Genomic DNA, 20,623 nt, shown 5'->3' on the forward strand with positions numbered 1-20,623 from the left:
GTACATGTGCATCTGGAAAAGATGATGCGAGAGCAGAAGAAAGTTGAGGCACCGAAGGAGGCTGCTTTAGTTTTATACTCGGGCTTAAAACAACTAAATTAACTTGCGCTGATCCAGACAAAGTATTAACAACCACACAAAACCCCAAAAACCTGATCCCTCACTCTGTGTTTTCAGAACTCATAAACTCTGTCACTGTCTGACGTTTATGAGTGAGTGTGGAACCACTTGTTCCCTGTTTGGTGTTTCATCGCTCTGCTGACGTCTTATGCTCGGACACAGTCCACGTTCGGAGCCGGAGGAGCCAAAGGTTCTAGATGTATCTTCACAGAACATTTTTCATGTCACTACCAAACCCAGGCCTGGTAGTTGAGCTTAACCCGAACACCAAGGGGTGAACGGCTCGTGCCTGGCCACAGTGTCTGCAAATATACCAGAGCTGGATTGCTGCTAGACGCTGCACTTATTAACACCTCGTAAAAACTGTGGCACGGTGATCACACGTTTTGAATCTGGATGAGAAGGATATTGAATGAGGCGGATCTGTGCTTTGTCAGCTGGAGGCGACACAGATGAACTCTCTCTCTCTTCCTGTCACCGGTTCACCAGGGCAGCAGCTGAAAAAAAGATTTCAGAGTCAGAATCTGTAATGTAATAATTTATTGACCCGATAGAAAATAAATTCCTTCCCTCTGCGTCCTTGCAGTGAGGTTAGGGGGCCTGGGGTCGGCTGCTGGAAAGTAGATGTGTGATTAGTTTCTGACTCAAGGACGACTGAAGGACAAATCTCCTCACACACTTACACAAGCCTGAAAAAAGCTGCTATTGATGATGGATCTAACATTTCTTGATCGGTTTTATAATGTTTCATTTCATCCGGCGAGAAGCTTTTCTAGATTCAGGGTTTTGTAGCAATGCTCAACATATAGGAAGGAAGACATAATAAGAAGATATGGATTTCTCCTCCAATAATAGACATAATTCACTAAATGTATGTGATTTACTAGTGGAAGAAAACTAGAAAATTAGCCCCGATATTACTAATCTTACTTGTGCACAGCTGTCCAATCACAGCCTGCCGTTGGCCTGAGAGGTGTTTGGTTGCAGGGATTGGTCGGACGCAGCTGTGAGATCAACTAAGTGATTACAAGTTTAAGTAGTTTTACAGACTTGAGACTTATGGCGTCAGTTTTTTCCTCAACTGACATGACAGATGTTCACGTTACCTGATGAAATGAATAGGTGATATTTAAATCTGTAATCTCCTCTTCATCAGTTGTGTTCATGTGCTGCGGTTTAGTCTCTCCTGTGTCGTACGAGTAGCAGATCGTGATGAAGAGTTGTTTCTGCTGCTTTACTCCTCGGACACTGTGGATGATGGTGTCGCTCACAAATGAAATATGGAGTAATTAAAGTAAAAGGATGTGGTCGGGGTGAGAAGAGAGAGATCAGTGCACTGCAGCTGTACAATAGATCTATAGAAGTCCAGGGGTCTGGAACTATTCTCAGCCTTTGGGGTGTGGCTTTTACTTCCTGGACCAGGATTTTATTGCTCAGCACTTTTAGCCAGGACTCTGTTCCCTGCCTCAAATGAGTTACCTGGAAGGGAACTGGGAACATTTGGGGGCTTTTCTGTTCTCAGTGGCATTTTTCTTTCCTGCCTGACCTTCACCGTGAGCCGTACGTGCTCTCAGGAAAACGTAACGATTACCTTGTTGATGAGTAAAACAGAACTACTCCAGATGTTTGAGCTGTGATCGGACTAGTATATCCTTCTTTTTCAATAAAACCGCCTGTTTAAACGACCAGGACACTGTGTGTATGTGCACTGACTGATCACCTGCTGTCTTTATCCTGCACGAGACATTCAAGCTGACGTATGTTTTTTATTTATGATGCACTTACCCTCGAAAAGAGATTCGTCTGTTTCAAATAATGTAACCGTCACCGCTCACATACTTTCATGCATCCCTTATGTTGGAGAGGTAGAAATACATCCACTAGAGGGGATCGCAGAGTCCAGAGTACAACAAACACGGAGGAGGTTTTTAAATAATGTTCTTCTTAAGACAAAGTGCCGGACGAAGTAATGTCATTTAAATGCCTGTGTTTTCTTATCAATGTGTAAAAGTTGTGTCTCAATTTGCCGCATTGTTCGGAGGCTGCACTTGGAGACAGATTGCGTCAGAGTTGTGCGACTAGACTGTTCCAATTCGAAGCCTCCGACAAACACAGCTAACAAATGGATCCTTCCACCCCCGAGCAGCGGAGGCTCCACCAGGTGGATCCTGCACAGCCCAACGTATCCCATGATTCATTGCACTTCTGGGACAAACTCAACTGAACAACTTGGAAAGACATATTTTCAATGTTTTAAATCAACCAAAGATCTTTTTCGTCCATAGCTGCGTTTTGTAGAATGAGCGACTCTTGTCTTGTGTGTCAACGTGTGTGTAGGTGTGAGAAAGCAAGTGGTAAATGGCCCAGTCTGTCTCGATGGCTGATTGTCTCCCCGTTTGAGATCTGGATTTAGATCCGAACAAGATGAGTTTCCTTGTGTGTTTATTTTCAAACTGTCTTCCGGTTTGTTCGTGGACTCGCTGAGTGACTGACTCACGGCTGGAAAGACAAACTCAGACACTCTGCTGCCTGTTCGAGAGATATGATCAAGGCCAGAGTGAATGTAGCAGGTCTGACACATGCCAGATACACACACACACACACACTCAGTCATACACAGACACACACTGCCGGGGTTAATGCAAGAGTGGAAAACAGCCTCTCTACCTTCTCTTACGTATGACCCTACATTATTTTTTCCTGTGTGTGTGGACTGAGTGGAAACAGCAGGTTTTTCTCGATCTCACACACACACACACACACACACACACACACACACACACACACACACACACACAGGTGGCTGTAATTAGTGTGCTGAGCCCATTCATGGCACAACATCAAACTGCGGTGTGTGTGTGTGTGTAAGCAGGGCTCTGTATTTCCCTAAAGCCCAACACACACACACACACACACACACACATGTCCACACATTAATGGATGCATACACACTCACTTTTTATTTGTCTTGTTCTCTCTTTACCGGGCGTACAAAAGGTTCCCCCTGAAACTGTTTTTGTTTAGTCTGCAGTGAAACAGAGCCGTGTTTGACTCGACTGCAGAAACGGACAGACTCAGTGTTTACCTCCACACAGGGAACACAGACAGCGGAGGTGGAGTTCAGGGGATTACGAGTTAGATAAGCCCCGAAAATGCTTGACATCTCCAGTCAAACTTAAGAATACACACGCTTGGTTTTTGTGCTGCAGCGGTAAGCAGAACCTGTGCAGCTCCAGCCGCTGGGCACGAGGTTATAAAAGCAGTAATAATGCTGCTGATGAGGAAAAGCCTGGAGCGCTCTGTGGTCAGCGCTTCACCGTGATGACCAGGCAACGTCTCCCTCTCTTTGTCGTTCATCCTAACATGACCGGAGTTATCGAACGACAACAATGAGCCGTTTTGTAATGAAGCCGTGAGTGGGTTCAGAATGCAAGTTGAAAAAGAAAGTGAGAGCGTGTCGGGGAACATTGTTTCATTTGGCTGCTTCTTCAACTGTCAAGGTCTTGGACGGGTTTTTAAAAAAAACTGGCGAAAACGTTGACGGTTGAAACGTTGCCTCACTAAACACTGGCAGCAGAAAAAGAGAGGCAGTCATCACCCTGAATATTAAATGCTGCTTTTGTCCTCCAGTAGAACTCAAGTATAGAATTCTCAGTTTTGACATTTCGTTTTTACCAGAATGACAAGAAGCTTTAAAAGCGTTTTTTATAATTTCAACTTAACTTAAATTTAAAGTGTTACATTTTCTTCCATAAAGCAAAGTATGAGTAAGTTAAATTACTCAATGAACAACTAGAGCCACTTACTCTTAGGATTGCATGGTGCAGCGGTGATAACCATTGAAAGTATGAACCTCATGGGTATTTATTTGTGTAGTTTGCATGTTGCGTGTTTTCTACGTGTGCTCTGGCTTCTTCCCACGATGCAAAGACATGCAGGTTAGTTTAATTGGAGACTCTAAACTGACTGTAGATGTGAACGTGAGTGTTAATGATTGTTTGTCTCTATACGTTGAACCTGTTGTACCCTCTCCAGAGTGAACCCCACCTGCAGCTCACCCTGCGACCCTCAGTGGATGAGCAGCGTAGATAATGGATTCTTATTATTACGAAAATGTGATCACAGTCATCAGTCGATGAAAAGCTCAGGGAAGGTTCAGGAACATACCGATGCACATTAACAGTCCAGCACTGGAGGTGAGTGAGTGTAATGTGATGTAAAACAGAGAAGCAGCAAAATCCAAAGATCTGAAGAAGAAAAGCACAAGATGTTTGGCTGGAAAGTTAGATATATTGTTGCCAACTTACTTTAAATCAATCACCTTGCAATCGTCTAACGATTCTGGCTATTTTTATAGTTCAGTTATGAAAGGTTATTGTGCATCATCTATTCTTACGTAACAGACATGGAGGTCAGATTTTCACATTTCACAGAACATTGTAAAAGACTGAGGATTTGGCCACATTAATCTTTTCTTATCTTTTAGTTCTTACCTAAACCAGCAAAGGGAGAAATAAACCACGTACACTGAACCAGATGTGGGAATGAAACACCGTCTGCGTGTGTCAGTGTTTGTGTGTCTGTGTGTGCGTGTGTGTGTGTGTTTGATTCGCACATGCAGGTTTGTACCAAATAGGTCAGAAAGCTGGAAGCAATTCCCGGCCAAACGTTGACGTGTGTTCATCATATTTCCGAGAGGCCGAGCTCAGAATGCCACAAGTTGTAATCACATTTGTAAATAGCATCGTAAAGTTGCACTCGTAAAAAGTTTGTTGTCCCGGCCCGGTCCAAGGGGGCCGAGGGAGGAGGAGGAGGAGGAGGAGGAGGAGGAGGAGGAGGAGGAGGAGGAGGAGGAGGAGGTGAATATTTGGAACAGAAAACACCGTCAAGTGTGTGTGTTTGTGTGTTTGTGTATCTGTATGTGTGTAATGACGAAGAGTAATGAGATCAAATGTTCCAGAAACATTTGTGAGCAAAAGATGTTTATGAGGTATTTTCAACCTTAGAAATTGGTTGTGAGTCTGTGTGTTTGTGTGAGTCTGTGTGTGTCTGTGTGTGTATCTGTGTGTGTCAGGTATGTGTGTGTGTGTGTGTGTGTGTATGTGTGTGTAGCTGTAGCCGTGATTCAATGATTTTATGGTCACTGGAAAAAGTCATCGCCTCAAACACACGTCATTAGTGTGATCGGTGCCCACTAAATACTCCAGGTTCACTCAAACACACACACACACACACACACACACATGTATAAGCTGTTAAGCCCTCATGTTAGACCGTGGTGTCGCGAGGAGCCGTTAACCGTAGTGTACGACTGTCCGTTCCGTGGTTACAGATAATAAATCTCCCTGCGCTGGGGGCGTTTCTTCTCTCCAGCTCTCGGCTCTTTTCATCTCTCTCCTGCTGCCTCTTGACCTCGGCTCAGAGTCGAGTCAGATCCCGTCTTGTTCGCTCTCCCTCTCCGTCGCAGCCCCTTTCAATGTCTCTCTCTCATGCTGTTAATTGAGGACTGTGTAGCAGCGCAAGTCATAATGGTTTCCATAAGGCTGCACAGCGTCTCCACAGGCGAGAGCGTAAATCACATTGACGTGTGTGTGTGTGTGTGTGTGTGTGTGCGTATGAGTGTGAGTGTGTGTGCTCTTGCATAAAGGTTACAGGAAAACGACTCCCCTGTAGGGACCTGAGAATTTAAAACCACAGTAAAATCGCGGGTGAAACTTTTGATTATTTTCATTGTCAGTTAATCTTTTGAAAAGTTCACCACTTGTATTTCGCACAATGCGAAGGTTCAACGCGGCCAAAAACATCAAACATGGAGGAGATCAGAGAGGCGTTTTCAAAAGTAAAAAAAGAAAAAAGCTTTGCACGTGATGCTTATAAGATTCTTTACAGTCAGTCCTCACTCTGCTTCATTTGCCGATCACCCAAAATAAAGTGCAGTAATGTAAACACCAGCAATTATTACATTTGTATCAACCTTTGCTCAATAAATGATGAAAGACCTTGCCAGTGTTCCAGACAGTTGCTTTTAAAATTGAGTAGTCAATCGTTCTACCCACAAATTACAACATCCTTGAGCACAGAGATTCCTTTTTGACCTTGGACATAGTTTGAGAAAAGACTTCAAGGAGCCACTTAGTGGGGATCTCTGAGCTTGTAGCTGTATCCAGTGACCTTCATCATGTCCTAGTTTGCTTCTTTTTGGACAGATCTGTTGACACATGAGCTCAACACAGTAGCTGCTCTGGTTTCATCCCTAAACGTTTAGGATTTCTCACGTTTGGACGGATCCTCTGAAGCTGTTTTCAGACATGATCTGTGGAGAAGGCTCGCACAATTGGGTCTCGACTTTCTCCAGAGATTTGACTTTGGATGTGTATGGTTCCTCTTTATATTTGGGTTCCTGTAGTTTTTTTTTGTTTTTTTGTATGTCAGGTTTTAGAAAGTTGAACAATACCAGTCGCTCTGGGTGAATCCTGAATCTCCTGCTGTATTCTCACACGGGCTCATTCAAGCACTCTCCAGAGTTCTTAGGGGCGGGCAGGAGAAACTCCTTGAGTCCTCTTGAGTTCAGTGGATGTCTGAAAGCAGCGTTTGAGACACTACTCCATTCACAGAATAAGAAAGAGCATTTGATCCAGTTGTAAACCCGAGAGAGAGCATTCACAAATTCAAGAATTAAGTTTGGTTTGTTAAAGCCTTAACTTAGTGATTTTACATTTCAGTTTGACTCACTGAAATATGAGGAGCATCCAGCAGATGGTTTGTTGCCTTAAACCCTTTTAATTCCTCCACCGTGGGGTCTCACTGAATCAAATTAATAAAAAAAAAAACTTTTACATTCATATCCGTGTTGGTTTCTGCGCTGCACACTCTGTCATCAGTGGTTTGGCTTGTTCCTGGCTTCATTAAACAGCTACTGTCCGTGGAGGATTACAGGAGCCGCGCATTACATGTGAAACACGAGCCGCTCTGCAGACAGAAGGTTTCCACAGAGCATCGACGGTATTACATGCTGGATCGGGAGCCGCAGCTTGTAAATCTAATCGTTCATTACAATAACTCTGTGTGTTATGTTGCAATATGCAGAGAGAGAGAGAGAGAGAGAGAGAAGGAGGGAGGGAGAGAGAGAGAGGAAGAGAGAGAGAGAGAGACAGGGAGGGAGGGAGGGAGGTGTTGGGATGTCCCGCTCTTTATCCCGCCAGTTTCCAGAATGTGTCATCTCTCTCGTGCTGTTCCATCACCGGAGTACGAGGCATGAAAGAACCAGGCCACATGTGGTTTGGTTGTTTTCAGAGTTGTAATGTGTGTTGTAGTCGGGAGGTCGGGGCTCTGACAGTTCAACCAACTGCTGAAGGACGAATGATGTTTGTTCTGCTGCTTGTTACAGTCGATGGGTTTTTGGAGGAGGATGGATCCTCGCAGCGCTGCCAAGAAGGAGGGGAGGGGGGGGGGGGGGGGGTTCCAAAGTTCATCTGTCTCATGCACACAGTCAGCATTTATCAGCTTGTTCTTCTGCCCAAGAGTAATCAGCCGTCTGTGTGGTCCTGTCAGAGGTCAAAGGCTCCGCTCACATCTTTCCACAAGTTTGAAAAAAAGGAGTTGGACTTTTTTCAAATTGAGGTTGCTCCTCATTCAGTGATGATCATTGTGCTGGCTAATAATCTCAGGATAGAGTTACGCTGCAGCACATGTTTTGGAAAAGTTTAAATGCACCGGTTAAATACTGAAAAACAATCGTTTTAAACTATTGGATAGAGATAGGCATTGTTATTTCTTCATAAAAGTTATTATTAAAACGTGCACAGACAAATCTGCTAATAGTTCTGACACTTAAAAAGTTTGATGAAACCGGCAGAAAAGAGTAAACGCCTAAAAAATGTGAGCTTCTAATCCGACCGCATTGTGAGACCGATTACTCAGATTACATTTCCTCTTTAGGTTGGAGAAGTAAAATTGGAGGCAAATGAAAATCTGTTTAAAATGTCCGATCATTTACATATCGTACATTTGGCTTGAACTTCAACTTTGGTTAAATTAACAACCAGATGTCAAAGCATTAAAAAGACTCAATTCATATGGTCTCTACCGAGAGCATAATCCAATAAATGAAATAATTATTAACTAAAATATACCTTGATTATCATTACCAGCACTGATTAAGTATGAATTGATGATTTAGAAATCGTCATGTTGTTCTAGATACTTGTGAACAGATTAGAAATGTGTTTTATGAATCCACATTTCAAGATAAACCCAAATTAAACAGTAATTATCCTTTTTTGACATGTCCAACTCCAATAGTGAAAAAAGGTTCACTTTGTTTTGTCATCATTAAGGCTAAAAGTGTGTGTCCGCTATATCCACAGATCAAACAATATCATGTTGAAATAGAGACACTGGTCAGTGTTTGTAAGACCAACAGTAGTCTACTGGGTTTGTCAGAATCCAGTCAGGGCTGCTGGTTTTGGCTCCGGGGCTCCAACAATCGGTGGTCAGAAACATCTCAATCCCCCTCACACATGAGCTTTAACACAAACACACACACAGAGAGAGGTTCTGTCCACATATCCAGTGTCTCTATATTAAAACCTGGAAGGACGTGACCCTTTAGGAAAACACATACAGTAACACACTGGACATTCGGGACTCGTATTTCTGAGCGTGCCCAGGTCCAATCAGTGCTGTTTCTCTACCGACCTCAAAGCAAATACAAGAAGGGGTTATACAAATATACACACACACACACACACACACACACACACACACATAAGGGGTACCCAGCCAGTGAATGTGTGAAATGTAGCGCACTGTTGAACCACTTCCCCCTGAAGATTAAAAGAGATAGGAATGAAAAACAAAAGAAAGAAAAACAGGCAGAAAATGAAAACGGGAGGGATACAAAGCATGAGTGTGAAGAGAGCGAGAGAGAGAAAATGACTTCAGTTTTAAAGTTTGAATTAAAATGGCACTCAGTGGAGTGTAAACCTACACCAATGCCCAATAGTCCTACACATTATGTTCTAGTTCTCATAGTAGAGCAATATAAAACAGAAAGGGAAATGTTCCAGTAAGATTTCATGGATTCACCCCTGAATCTGCATCTGCACTAAAATGTGAGTGTGTTCTTCCTGGGAGTTCTTCTGCAGTCCACATACATGTATAGCAACATAACTAAGGAATGGATCAGAGCTCATCTGAGTCAGCACTAACTGTGAGGAGAGTTTCCAGCTGAAGCTTTAAGGGGGTGAATTATCAACCCCTTGCACCGCAGCCACGGAAAATATAAAACTACTCTATTTCGAGCAAATGTTTCTTGTGAGCAGAGCTGTGAAACCTGCGTAAAAACCTCCAGCCAAAGGATCTGGCCGGACATGAGAAGGTGGAACGGGATCAGAACAAGAAACGTGTTTATTGAAAGCAGCTGAAGTCTGGACGGAGGAATATGTTTTCTACTCCGTGTGAGTGTTCAACACGAAACAAACAGTGAAGCATTAACTCCACCAGCCACCCCCCCCCCCCCCCCCCCCCCGTGACCGTGCACTGGAATAACAGAGCTGGAGAGAGGTGTGAAACTGACTCGGGCTGGCTGACATGTTTTCTGGATGTCGAGCATTGTTTTTTTTTTATTTTACTCACCGAAGGTTTTAAAAGGTGTCACATCCCAAACATAAAAGGAATGTATATATAGAGGAGCAGGTTTCTGAGGCCGGAGTCTGAGGTGACAAAGTCGAACGTGGTGTTAATGACGCCGACCACACGCGTTGATCTCTCTCTCTCTCTCTCTCTCTCTCTCTCTCTCTCTCTCTCTCTCTCTCTCTCTCTCTCTCTCTCTCTGTCTCTCTCTCTCTCCGCTCTCTGAACATCCTTGGATGAAAGCTTCCTCTTCTGGTCACGGCCGAGGTGACAATGGAGGAGTCAGCTGGTCGTCTGTGCGACATCACGTGTTAACAGCTGATCTGAACTCTGTTTGGACATCACTGAGCCGGCGGTCTCTACTGTTGGGTTGAGTTTTTTTACGAGTGTAGAAATCAGTCGCTCATCTTTGAAAGGCAGTCGGTTCTGTTGAGGGTTTTCATGGGAGGCCCCTCTTCAACACCGCGCCTCATGTTACAGATCTGAAAATGTCAGTGAAAACCTGAGACAGAACTTCAGCCACATTTCTCTGAACATGTAGAGTAAAGTGCTGAACGTGTTTGGAGAGGTTCTCCTCCTCAGTGGAAATAGTAGCTCTACATTTGAATATCAAGAAATAAGAATACAACAACACTCTGGATTTATGACCAAGGACCAATATAATCTTTACCATAACTCCAAAGCATTTATCTGGTTTTAAATTCATCTTTTTACGTAGGTAATATTATTTGATCAGGCTGATTTGTCTCTGTATCACCACATATAGATGCTAATACATAGATGGTTAGGGCATGTTTTGAATTTAGAAAATACTTTGATACTGTGGATTTTTTGGCTGCATTGTATACAGACAGTGGAAGTGGTCCAACCGCCCCCCCCCCCGCCCCCCCCCCCTCCCTTTCCAATTCAGGTTTACAGGCTCACACCATTCCTGGGTGAGGGGGGGGTTTACCCTGCTAGCTTCTAAACCGTGTTCCCTGTGAGACCCCCGCGCACCTTGGCTTCAAACACGCTCCCCTTTCTCAGAACAGCCTGCATGTGGCAGGAAGGAGGGATGAAGGGGCGACTCAGAGGGAGGGAGGGAGGGAGGGAGGGAGGGAAGGAGGAGTGAGGCTGGACGGGAATACCAGCACCTCAAGTTACCATGTAGTTAAATAACGCCAGGACGCACGCACCCACACATGCACGGACACACCTATTCAGGAATTCATATCTCACACACACACGCACACACACAGACACACACACTTTGGGGCCTGCACCACGCGGCCTCCCTGCTATTAATACCAGCCCCGGCGATGCAGGTCATGCTCCGTGTTTTCATTTCGAATGCGTCTTTTTTTCCATCGTCCTCACGGTGACGCTCACTCAAAGCGCTCGGAGCTTTCAGGTGGTCGTCTGCAACACGCGTGATGAACAGATCCGTCTCACGTTACACTCACGCTCTCCCGGTGCTTTCTGCAGGTGGTCCCAGTCCACTTCTCCTCATTTCTATGACCATGAGGTTTTGGTTGAAGTCTCAGGTTCAAGCCAAGTTAACTGCAACCCCACCCCAACTCCCACCCACCCACCCCTCACATGTATTATGACAGATCTGACGTTGCACTGTATGAGCCCTCCCCAGCTTCCTGTTACAGGGCCCCTCGGATACATTGGATCCATCTTCGAGTGTGGAGCCTGAAGCAGGAAGGTCCAGACAGATGTTTGCATCTTTTTGTTTATCAGTGGAAAGAGATGGTGATGGTCGGAAAATGAGATTAGAAGAAAGGTGATCCTGGAGAACGTTATTTAGACGATTGAAGGTTTTCAAAACAGAATTTCTTCTCTGTATCGTGTTGTTTTTCCTAGAAAGGTAATTTTGGAAAAAATCTAATAATTGTTTCTCTTCTAAGACATTTAAGACAAAATATTTACTCGTAGGCATGAGTCAGCGAGTTGTATGAATTTGATTACAAGTGATTTGCAGCAGCGCCAAGTCTTTCCACACAGTCACTCTATCATATTATTTGTCATTTGATTTTTGTTGTGTGACTCTGGTCTATTACTGAGAAGTTTGAAAAGCACGTTAAGCAGTTCTCTGGCTGCAAAGTAAGTTTGAGCTCTAATGAGGTGCAGAAATTCGGAGGACATGTTTTACACATTTTACATTTCGACCTGTAGCTTCCGGTGCATTGAATTCCTGATATTTTCCTGCCAGCCTCCTAGTAAAGTGTTTGGAAAATGTCCAAGTGAGTCCATAAAAGACACAGACGAAGACGTGAACTTGGAAAGACGAGATTCTAAAGGGCTCGGTGAGGTCGGACAGTTTCCAGACCTTATGGTCCAGATACTTTCCAAAGCTCAGGCTTCAGTCGCCACTCGGCCTGATTTTCTAAACCACTCATCCACCTGTCATTCCCTACTCGAGGGGTATTTACGTCCCCACTCCCCTGACCTCTATCAGTCTGCCTCCAATTTGCAACTTCTTCAAATCGATGGTGAACGAGCTACATCGTGACCCTGCATTAAAACGGCTACATCCACGTATAAAACCACTGTCAGCCGCTGATAGAAAACAGACAAATTCCTCCTGACTCCCCGTCCACCCCCGAGGCTTCTTTTCAACCCTTCAGTGCGTAGCTCAAACTGTGTGTTGCACATCATTCATGCTTATCGTGAGCTCACTGGAGCAACAGATGGGTGCAGAAATCATCAACTCATCAAAGACCATTCAGCACAATTAAAGTTCAAGGGAATATTTCTTCGTCCTGCGTCAGAACTCTTCCTTCCACGCTGCGTTTTATTCATAACTTTTTTTGTTTTCCTCGCCAGATGACTCCGGCTCGAGAGGCGGAGCGGGGACGGCCAATGGCGACGCCGAACACGCCCCGGAGCTTGCTGGGAAACTGGGTAAGTGCTCTCACACATACAGGAAGGAAGCCTGGAGGTGACACTTGGGATAGCGGAGAGTGTGTGACTTGTAAAGGAAAACAGTAGCAGACTGAACAATAAACACCTTGCAAACTGTCCGAGCCAAGAAGGTGAGGGTGTGTACGCCCCCCCCTCTCACACACACACACACACACACAGAAATACACACGTGCACACAGCAGGGTGGGTGTTTGCGTAGGTAATTGACTCTGACAGAGTGGAGAGGAGTCTATTTGTGTGAGGTGTGACTTGGTGCCCCACCCCCCCCACCAAGTGTCCCTGGATAGTCTCCCTGTCGTGTAATTTAACCCACTCTTGTTGTCGTGCTCTTCTCTCTCAATCACCATGAAGCCATTAGTCCAGTTGCACATGTTTAATACGCAGCCATGAGAGAGGCATCAACCCGACCATCTTAAGATCTGCTATCAATACATTACAACCAATATTGATTTTTATAATTGGATTTATAAAAATTTGACCAAAACTATAGCCCGTTCAATATATATTTTGAAGCAGTACCACTATTATGAACACAACATTTTCCAATAGCGATATATTGGTCAAGAAAGTGTCAATAAATCCTCAGACGTTGTTATTAAACCTTTATGACAAAGAAATGTATTTGAGGCTTGATAATTTACAGTTTAACTATAAACTTTATTATTAATAACTATAGACAACACAAATACAACCAAACCAGTAGAACTTGAATTGAGCAAATACAAATATTTGGGCATAAAATGCATCTTTTTCTGCATTTTCTATTCTCATAGACATTAATATTCACTTTAATACAGAAGATACATGTATAGATGCCACTTCTAATGCAAGGACCCACACGAGCTCTTCCCTCAACTACTCAAGTCAACATGAGCCAGAGTTACCTCACTTTAAAATCTCCATAATCTCAGTAGCTGAATATAAATTTGGATATCACAAGTCTCTCTCTCTCTCTCTCTCTCTCTCTCTCTCTCTCTCTCTCTCTCTCTCTCTCTCTCTCTCTCTCTCTCTCTCTCTCTCTCCCTCTCTCCCTCACTAACACACACACACCCACACAAACACTCTGGTTCACTCTATCTCTCCCTGGCACCCTGATCAAAGTCGGCGTGTCGGAGGGTCAGTAGTATTTTTACACTGTGAAGTGTGGCGTTGAGTTGGCCCCTGAGACCCAGAACAAGCCTGCCCTTTCGCCCGCCCTGGCTCTCACCTCCTCCCCTCTCTCTCCTTGCTCCTCGCTCTTAACTTTCTCAGTTTGCCTTCGCTTCTCCTCCCTCTGTTTTTCTTTCTCTCTGTGCCCCCTCTTTTACCCTCACTTTGTTTTATTGTCTTAACTCTTTGTCTTTGTTCTCAATTTTTCAGCCATCACTCCCGTCTTTGATTCTCAGCAATCCCTCAGCCGTGCGTGTGTTTTAACCTCCACGCGAACTTTGCCCTCTCTCTCTCTCTCTCTCTCTCTCTCTCTCTCTCTCTCTCTCTCTCTCTCTCTCTCTCTCTCTCTCTCTCTCTCCATCTGTTTTCTCCTCTACCTCTGTTTGATTTGGTTTGGGCGTAGACGTTATAAATCAGCTCATTTTAAATTGCGCCTCACTGTATTTCGCTAGCCTCATCTTTATCCAATCCACCTCAGATCAGATTCACTTTGCTCCGGCTGCTCACGTCCTCATTTCTGTTCATTTCAAGCAAGTGCAGTTGAATTCATGTCGAGACAAAGGGAGCCGCTGCCAAAACATTAAACTATTAATCGCTGCGTTCTGCTGTACTGATGCACTGACTCCAGTTCAGCAGTAGTCCAGTAGCTTTTCTCAAGACTCACGCAGGACAAAGGTGAGACTTAAAAGCCTTTGGGGTATGTTTTCTCTGTCAGCCGGCCCAGCTTCGGGTCGGAGCGATATTCCGCTGAGCGATGCAGCCGTAGTAAAACCTCCGGACCCGAGCGCACAGAGCCGTCACATAACTCTTCCTCGTGTTTGTTTACTCAGAGCTGGAATAATAACTGTGTCCAAAGAAACAAACGCAACTGCAGTAGTTTCGGGGTGATTTATCGCCCCGGTTGATGGCTATCTGCTGTGGCTTGAACATGAGGGCTGTAAAAATCAAGCGCTCCTGTGAATGATTTCCTCTCCTCCCTCCCTGCTGGAGAGTTTCTTTTCCCCTCTTTGATGTGTTTTCACTGCTCGTTGATTGTTGGACTTCTTTTAGAGAGGGACGTGTGTGTGTGTGTGTGTGTGTGTGTGTGTGTGTGTGTGTGTGTGTGTGTGTGTGTGTGTGTGTGTGTGTGTGTGAATAGATTCATGGGGTTATTGTCTGACTGTTTTATTTCTTTGTGAGGAGGAATATGTGTCCGTGAATGGCTTGAAGGGATCAAGTCGTGCAGCAGTACGGACGGATGTGGTTGTTTGAATGCGTGTATGAGGTTAACTGGAGGCTTTGTGTTTTGTGAGAAAGAGTTTGCGTGGGTGAAAGGAGGGTTTGTGTGTGATGCCAGTCGCTGTCTGGCTTTGTGCGACTTGTGCACAGAGTCGTGAGCGGATATTTACGGTGATGTTACATAGCTGTGGGTTCCACAGTGAGCTTTCACAACGGAAGGATTTGAAGTTCAAATGTGTGGCTTTTTTTAATGAGCAGCAGAAGAATACAAACCCGGGGCCAAGAGGTGCTGGATCAGTGGAAAATAACAAATCTGCTGTGTCTATATTTGTGTGTGTGTGTGTGTGGTTTTTATTTTGCTCCATGCTATCCAAGAGGAACCTTGTGTCATTATTTAGCAGCCAACAGTGAAGTCCCGACGTCACATACTGTGGACATGTTTGGTCAAATACTGAAAAATGTATTGACATTTCACGTAACAATTTAAATGTATCTGTTAACAAGACGGAGCATATCTGACGTGAAGCCTTGGCATTCTGTCCTTCACCATCTTGGTCTTTTGAAACTTTATTTGGAGGATCATGGGTGAGTGTGGGGAAGGGGGGGAGGTAGAGCTGGGCGATATGGAAACAAATCTTTCAAGATATTTGTTTTTGTCAGTTGATACACAAACTGATACTCACATGGGATAAACACCATCTAGTCCTATATTCTAAAATCAAATCAAATTTCAAATATTATTTTATTTGTATAGCCCATATTCACATATCCCAATTTGTCTCATAGGGCTTTAACAGGGTGTGACATCCTATGTACTTAACCCTCAACAAGATTAAGGAAAAACCTAAAACAGGGATAAAAGAACGTAGAAACCTCAGAGAGAGCCACATGTGACGGATCCCTCTCCCAGGACGGAGAGAAGTGCAATAGATGCCACAAGTAATGGAGAGCACGAGAAGGAATGTTTGTCAGTAATGTTCGAGCATCTGAGTAGACATATTGTATATCAAGCAGTCTTGTTGTAATCATAGTCCAGGATCAGCAGCCACCAATCTCCACAATCCATTGACATGATCCACTGTCACCTATTAGGATCATCATCAGCTGCCACCTCGATCATGGTCCTCTATCTAGATCAATGCCAACACGAAACAGGATCCACAAATATAATCCACGATCAGCCGGCATGATACAGGATCCGCCATTAAGACCCCGATCTCTGATTCGTGATCCACCGTCATAATCCACGATGTGGCTGCAGCCGCGATCCTGGATCTGCAAAACGATGAAGCATCCAACACGGACTCCGGATGACATCCTCAACCTTTATCTTATACTCCATCAACTCCTCTCGTGTCTGCTGCATGTCAACCTGCTGCTCTTTGGGGAGTTTGTCAAGGAACTGTAGAGACTCGGACTCGTCTCGCTGCATCGCCTTGGCATTCTTCAATCTCCTCTCCAATGACACAATCCCAGCCTGCATCCGTGTCTTGTCCTCGTTCAATCTCCTCTCCCTGGTGTTCATCGGGACTTTAGGAGCCAGGTTCCTGTCTGCCTGCCCCATATTCTCAAACTCTGAGTCTCAGCTGTTGACTAATCAAGTCTTTGTTGCTGTTGTTCTGTCGGAGGCTCTTATCTCAGGACTTTCTCTTCCTCAGTTAAGTATGATTGTTAGTGACTTCAGAGCCACTGATCTCTTTGATCTTTGCTCCAATGTTGCTGATGCATGGAAACATGAATGACTCCAAAATCATTTGATGAAAACCCCTTCATGTCTTTTTAAATTTATATTTAAGTATATAACAAAGAGCAGGGGGGTGTTTGGATCAACATGCCACCGCCGGCTCCCTCTAGAATCTAGATATGAGACTCTGTTTTAGCTTTTCTTCTCATTCAAATAAACTGGTGTAGTGCCCGTTCTTTGTGAACCGAATACAAAGCAGTGGTTATTGTCGTGAACTTGCTGTGGCGATGGAAGTAAACAACTGTTTATTGCTGTAAATTGCTGCAGATTGTTGACAATTGGTTAGCTATTGAAGAATAGAGTAAAACCTTTAATAATCAACAAAAGCAACGTCTCTACAAAATGCTAATAATATGTTAATTTATCTTATATCAAAAACAATGTCTAGGAAATGTAAAAGCTAAATAATCTGAAACACAGGAGGCTTGAAACATGCGTGAACCGTCCCATTGTGTCCCTGCCTCCTCAGATGATTTAGCTTTGATCGCTTGTTACGTCCAATAAAAGTGTCAAATAAGAATCTTGTGAATTCCTTTTCCAGTCGTGGTTCTTTCTCTGCTCTGAAGAACTGAACTGTGCTTGTTAATATAAAACTTCTCTTTAAACCGTTTATATTTCTTCTCCTTCTCCCTCTGTTCTCTCCTTTTCTTCTCTTCTCTTTTTCGCATCTGCATCAGCTCAGCGGGCGAAAGAGGGGATTTTTTTTTTTGTCGTTGATATTCTAACTTTATGCTCCAAGCAGCTCATAACTGTCAAATTTAGTTTACAAGAAAAGATCTGTGGTCAGTGTTTCAATTATCCTCCCGTGTCCCTCTTTCCCTCATTCAGTGCGTCCACGTTTCACCCAGCCGGCAAAGATGAGGAAGCGTGTCATCGCTCGCCCGGTGGGCAGCTCGGTGCGTCTGAAGTGCACGGCCAGCGGGAACCCTCGGCCCGACATCGTCTGGCTGAAGGACAGTCGGCCGCTGGCGGAAGAAGACGACGGAAAAGACGGGAAGAAGAAGAGGTGGACTCTGAGTTTGAAGAACCTGACCCCGGAGCACAGCGGCAAATACACCTGCCACGTCTCCAACCGAGCAGGAGCGATCAACGCCACCTACAAAGTGGAAGTCATACGTGAGTCCACCGTGATTTATGTGCATCATTTATAGGGTCAGTCCATTAAATAACCATCTCTGTGTATTTCAGAGAGAGATCTCACAAATATAGAAGTTAATAGCCTGGTCCTTTCATATTCTCTTTTATATTTATGTCCACTGTGTCATATCTCTAAGGCTCCAGAAACCTTTTAAAAAAGATCTAAATTAAGATGTTTGCGTCCATCCAAAATCTTCATTATATCAATTTCCCATAAAACATCATAAATGTTCTTCCTCACTCCTAAAGTACGACTTACTCTTAGCTCCATCTTGTTAACATGCAGTTAAATCTCCAATTGGACGTCTTAATGAGATTAAACATATGTACATACATATACGTCATGTGACGAAGGTTAAAAGCAGATAACAGGCAAAATGGTTATTGTGTGTTGTCGATCATTTCAGCTCTACTATTGAAACATCCTGAAAATGTGTGTGTAAGATTGTGAAGGCTGTGGAGCATGTGGTCACTTCATGTCGTGACACATCGGAAAGTACATTCTTGGAATTGTGGTGCGTGAGTTGTGGAGTGTCCCGGCTGGCACATGATACTCTGTGTCTCTCACCCAAACAATAACATACTGTACACTACTGTGTACACAGGATGTAGATTATTGTTTGACAGAGAGGCCGGCCGGACCTAATGGCAGGGTTCTGTTTCCATTCTATGGTCGAGAGCCCCATCATTAACTTTCAACCGTTGAAATGATTTGTTGGCAAAGTGATGCGTCTTTGTGCTCAGAAAAGAGCTGAGTTTAGAATTCCATCTGGTTTGAGGAGAAAAAGACCTGAAGACGATGGTCAGTCATCAGTTTTCTTACATCGTTGTGGAAATTACACTTCCGTTGTTTTTCCTGCATTGTTCATTCCGTAACAAATCCAGTTTTCATATCAGCGCATATCAATAAACACTGATGCCTGTAAAAGGCTCACATCTGACAATATTATCAGCAACCAATGATTCTGCCAGACTCCTGTGTCAAGCACGATGTTAAACTATGATCCTAAACACTCAGGTGCTCAAGGTTCTGTCGTAGAACCACCGTCCCGACCTCAACCTGGGACTTGTGCCCCAAGCGCATGAGGTTACAAATATAAAGGTTTTTAAATAGTTTATTATAAGTCTCCTTTTGCATCAGTGGCATGTATTGATCTCCACCAGTCTCTGTCGATTAACATCATTGGAGCGAGTGTGGAATCTGGAGCTGGATGAACCAGCTGCAGTCTCACTCTAAAGAAAGTGTTCAGAGCAGAATGTGTTACGATGAGTTGTGAGAGTTTTCGATGTGTTAGGTCGTGTTGGAAAACTTTTTTAGTGTCTTTTACGCTGGTTGATTTAATGTTGAGTTGTTTGGTGGAGAGTTGGTGTAGAAGTTTGTGTGTGTGTGTGTGCGTGTGTGTGTATGTGCGTGTGTGTGTATGTGCGTGTGTGTGTGCGTGTGTGTGTGCGTGTGTGTGTGTGCGTGTGTGTGTGTGTGTGTGTGTGTGTGTGTGTGTGTGTGTGTGTGTGTGTGTATATGTGCGTGTGTGCGTGTGTGCGTGTGTGCGTGTGTGTGTGTGTGTGTGTGTGAGAACTGAACTGTAGGTTATTGTGTGTTACAGCTCTGTGGAGAGAATCAAACTCTCCTGACTCTCACTTTACTCACCACATCTGCTGTACATTAAACTACAGCTGTAGTCTTTCCTCAAAGGCATTCATGCACACACACACACACACACACACACACACACACACACACACAAACACACACACGGATTAAATCAAACTAGTGCTCGCTTATGTCAAATGTGATATTTTCTCCATCAGTCGGGATCTACTCAGCTGTCAATCATTCACTGCTGTTAGAGAGAAAACTATAAATAACGGCATTCAGGAGAAAACCTGAGAGGCTCTTATGAAACATAATAAATTCATAGATACAGTTGAACGACATGCACGGAATTCTTAAATATAATAAGTTATCAGATGGTGGTGAATGGGTTTGCACCTGGTTAAGCAGCACACACATCCTTTGAGAAGATTTAGATCATGTTTGGATTAGATAAATGAAATGCAGGTTATTCAGCTGCAACATTCAGAATTATTCCTGCAAGATGACGTCCGGAAATCAATTAAAAATTATAAGCATTAGAAATAAAATGTCATCATCCCCACATGAAATTGACTTTGAAAGATTAACGACAGCCTCAGTTGCAGCTCCACAGGAAACACTGAGACAAGCTAGCTCATGTAAATGTGTTTTCTATGTTTCGCCTAACTCTGAGGATAATGGGAGTCACATGTCTCTGGCAGCTTCACCTGGAGGGTTAGAGGCTGACAAAGTTTGGGAATCCATGTTCTAAAGAATTTATTTACTACCTTAAAATAAAAATCATTGCCCAAAGTCTTCACATAAACTTTTTATTTTTACTTTCCCCTCTGCCTTAGTGAGTTCTCGGTGTTGTTTACATGTGGGGTATGGTAACCTTTTCAACAAACAGAGAAAACCAAGCAAGCGCTGCAAAGTGTTAAACCTGCAGCTTTTCTCCGTCACCTTTCTTCCTCCTCCTTCAGTCACTGGCACTTTTAGAAACTTTTCTTTCCAGCTTCATGAATTCATCCTCCAACAAAACCCAAACTGAGGATTTAACCTTTCAACTTCTGTTCAAGACCAGGTTGAAAACAGCTGCTGAAAAAAAAAAGAGAAATCGTGTTAATTCTCTCGTGTTA

At 43.9% G+C, this 20,623-nt stretch overlaps 1 protein-coding gene across 1 annotated transcript in view; it reads left to right on the forward strand.

Annotated features, from left to right (window-relative positions):
- The window catches only part of fgfrl1a (fibroblast growth factor receptor like 1a), a 67,021-nt gene that overhangs the window by 43,089 nt on the left and 3,309 nt on the right, over window positions 1–20,623 (forward strand). The window contains exons 4-5 of the mRNA XM_053428660.1: window positions 12,565–12,642; window positions 17,603–17,890. Coding sequence (XP_053284635.1) covers window positions 12,565–12,642; window positions 17,603–17,890 — 366 coding nt within the window. The remainder of the gene's footprint in view (window positions 1–12,564; window positions 12,643–17,602; window positions 17,891–20,623) is intronic.

This window comes from Pleuronectes platessa, chromosome 8, assembly GCF_947347685.1.
Source record: "Pleuronectes platessa chromosome 8, fPlePla1.1, whole genome shotgun sequence".
In the NCBI taxonomy this organism is placed as follows: Eukaryota; Metazoa; Chordata; class Actinopteri; order Pleuronectiformes; family Pleuronectidae; genus Pleuronectes; species Pleuronectes platessa.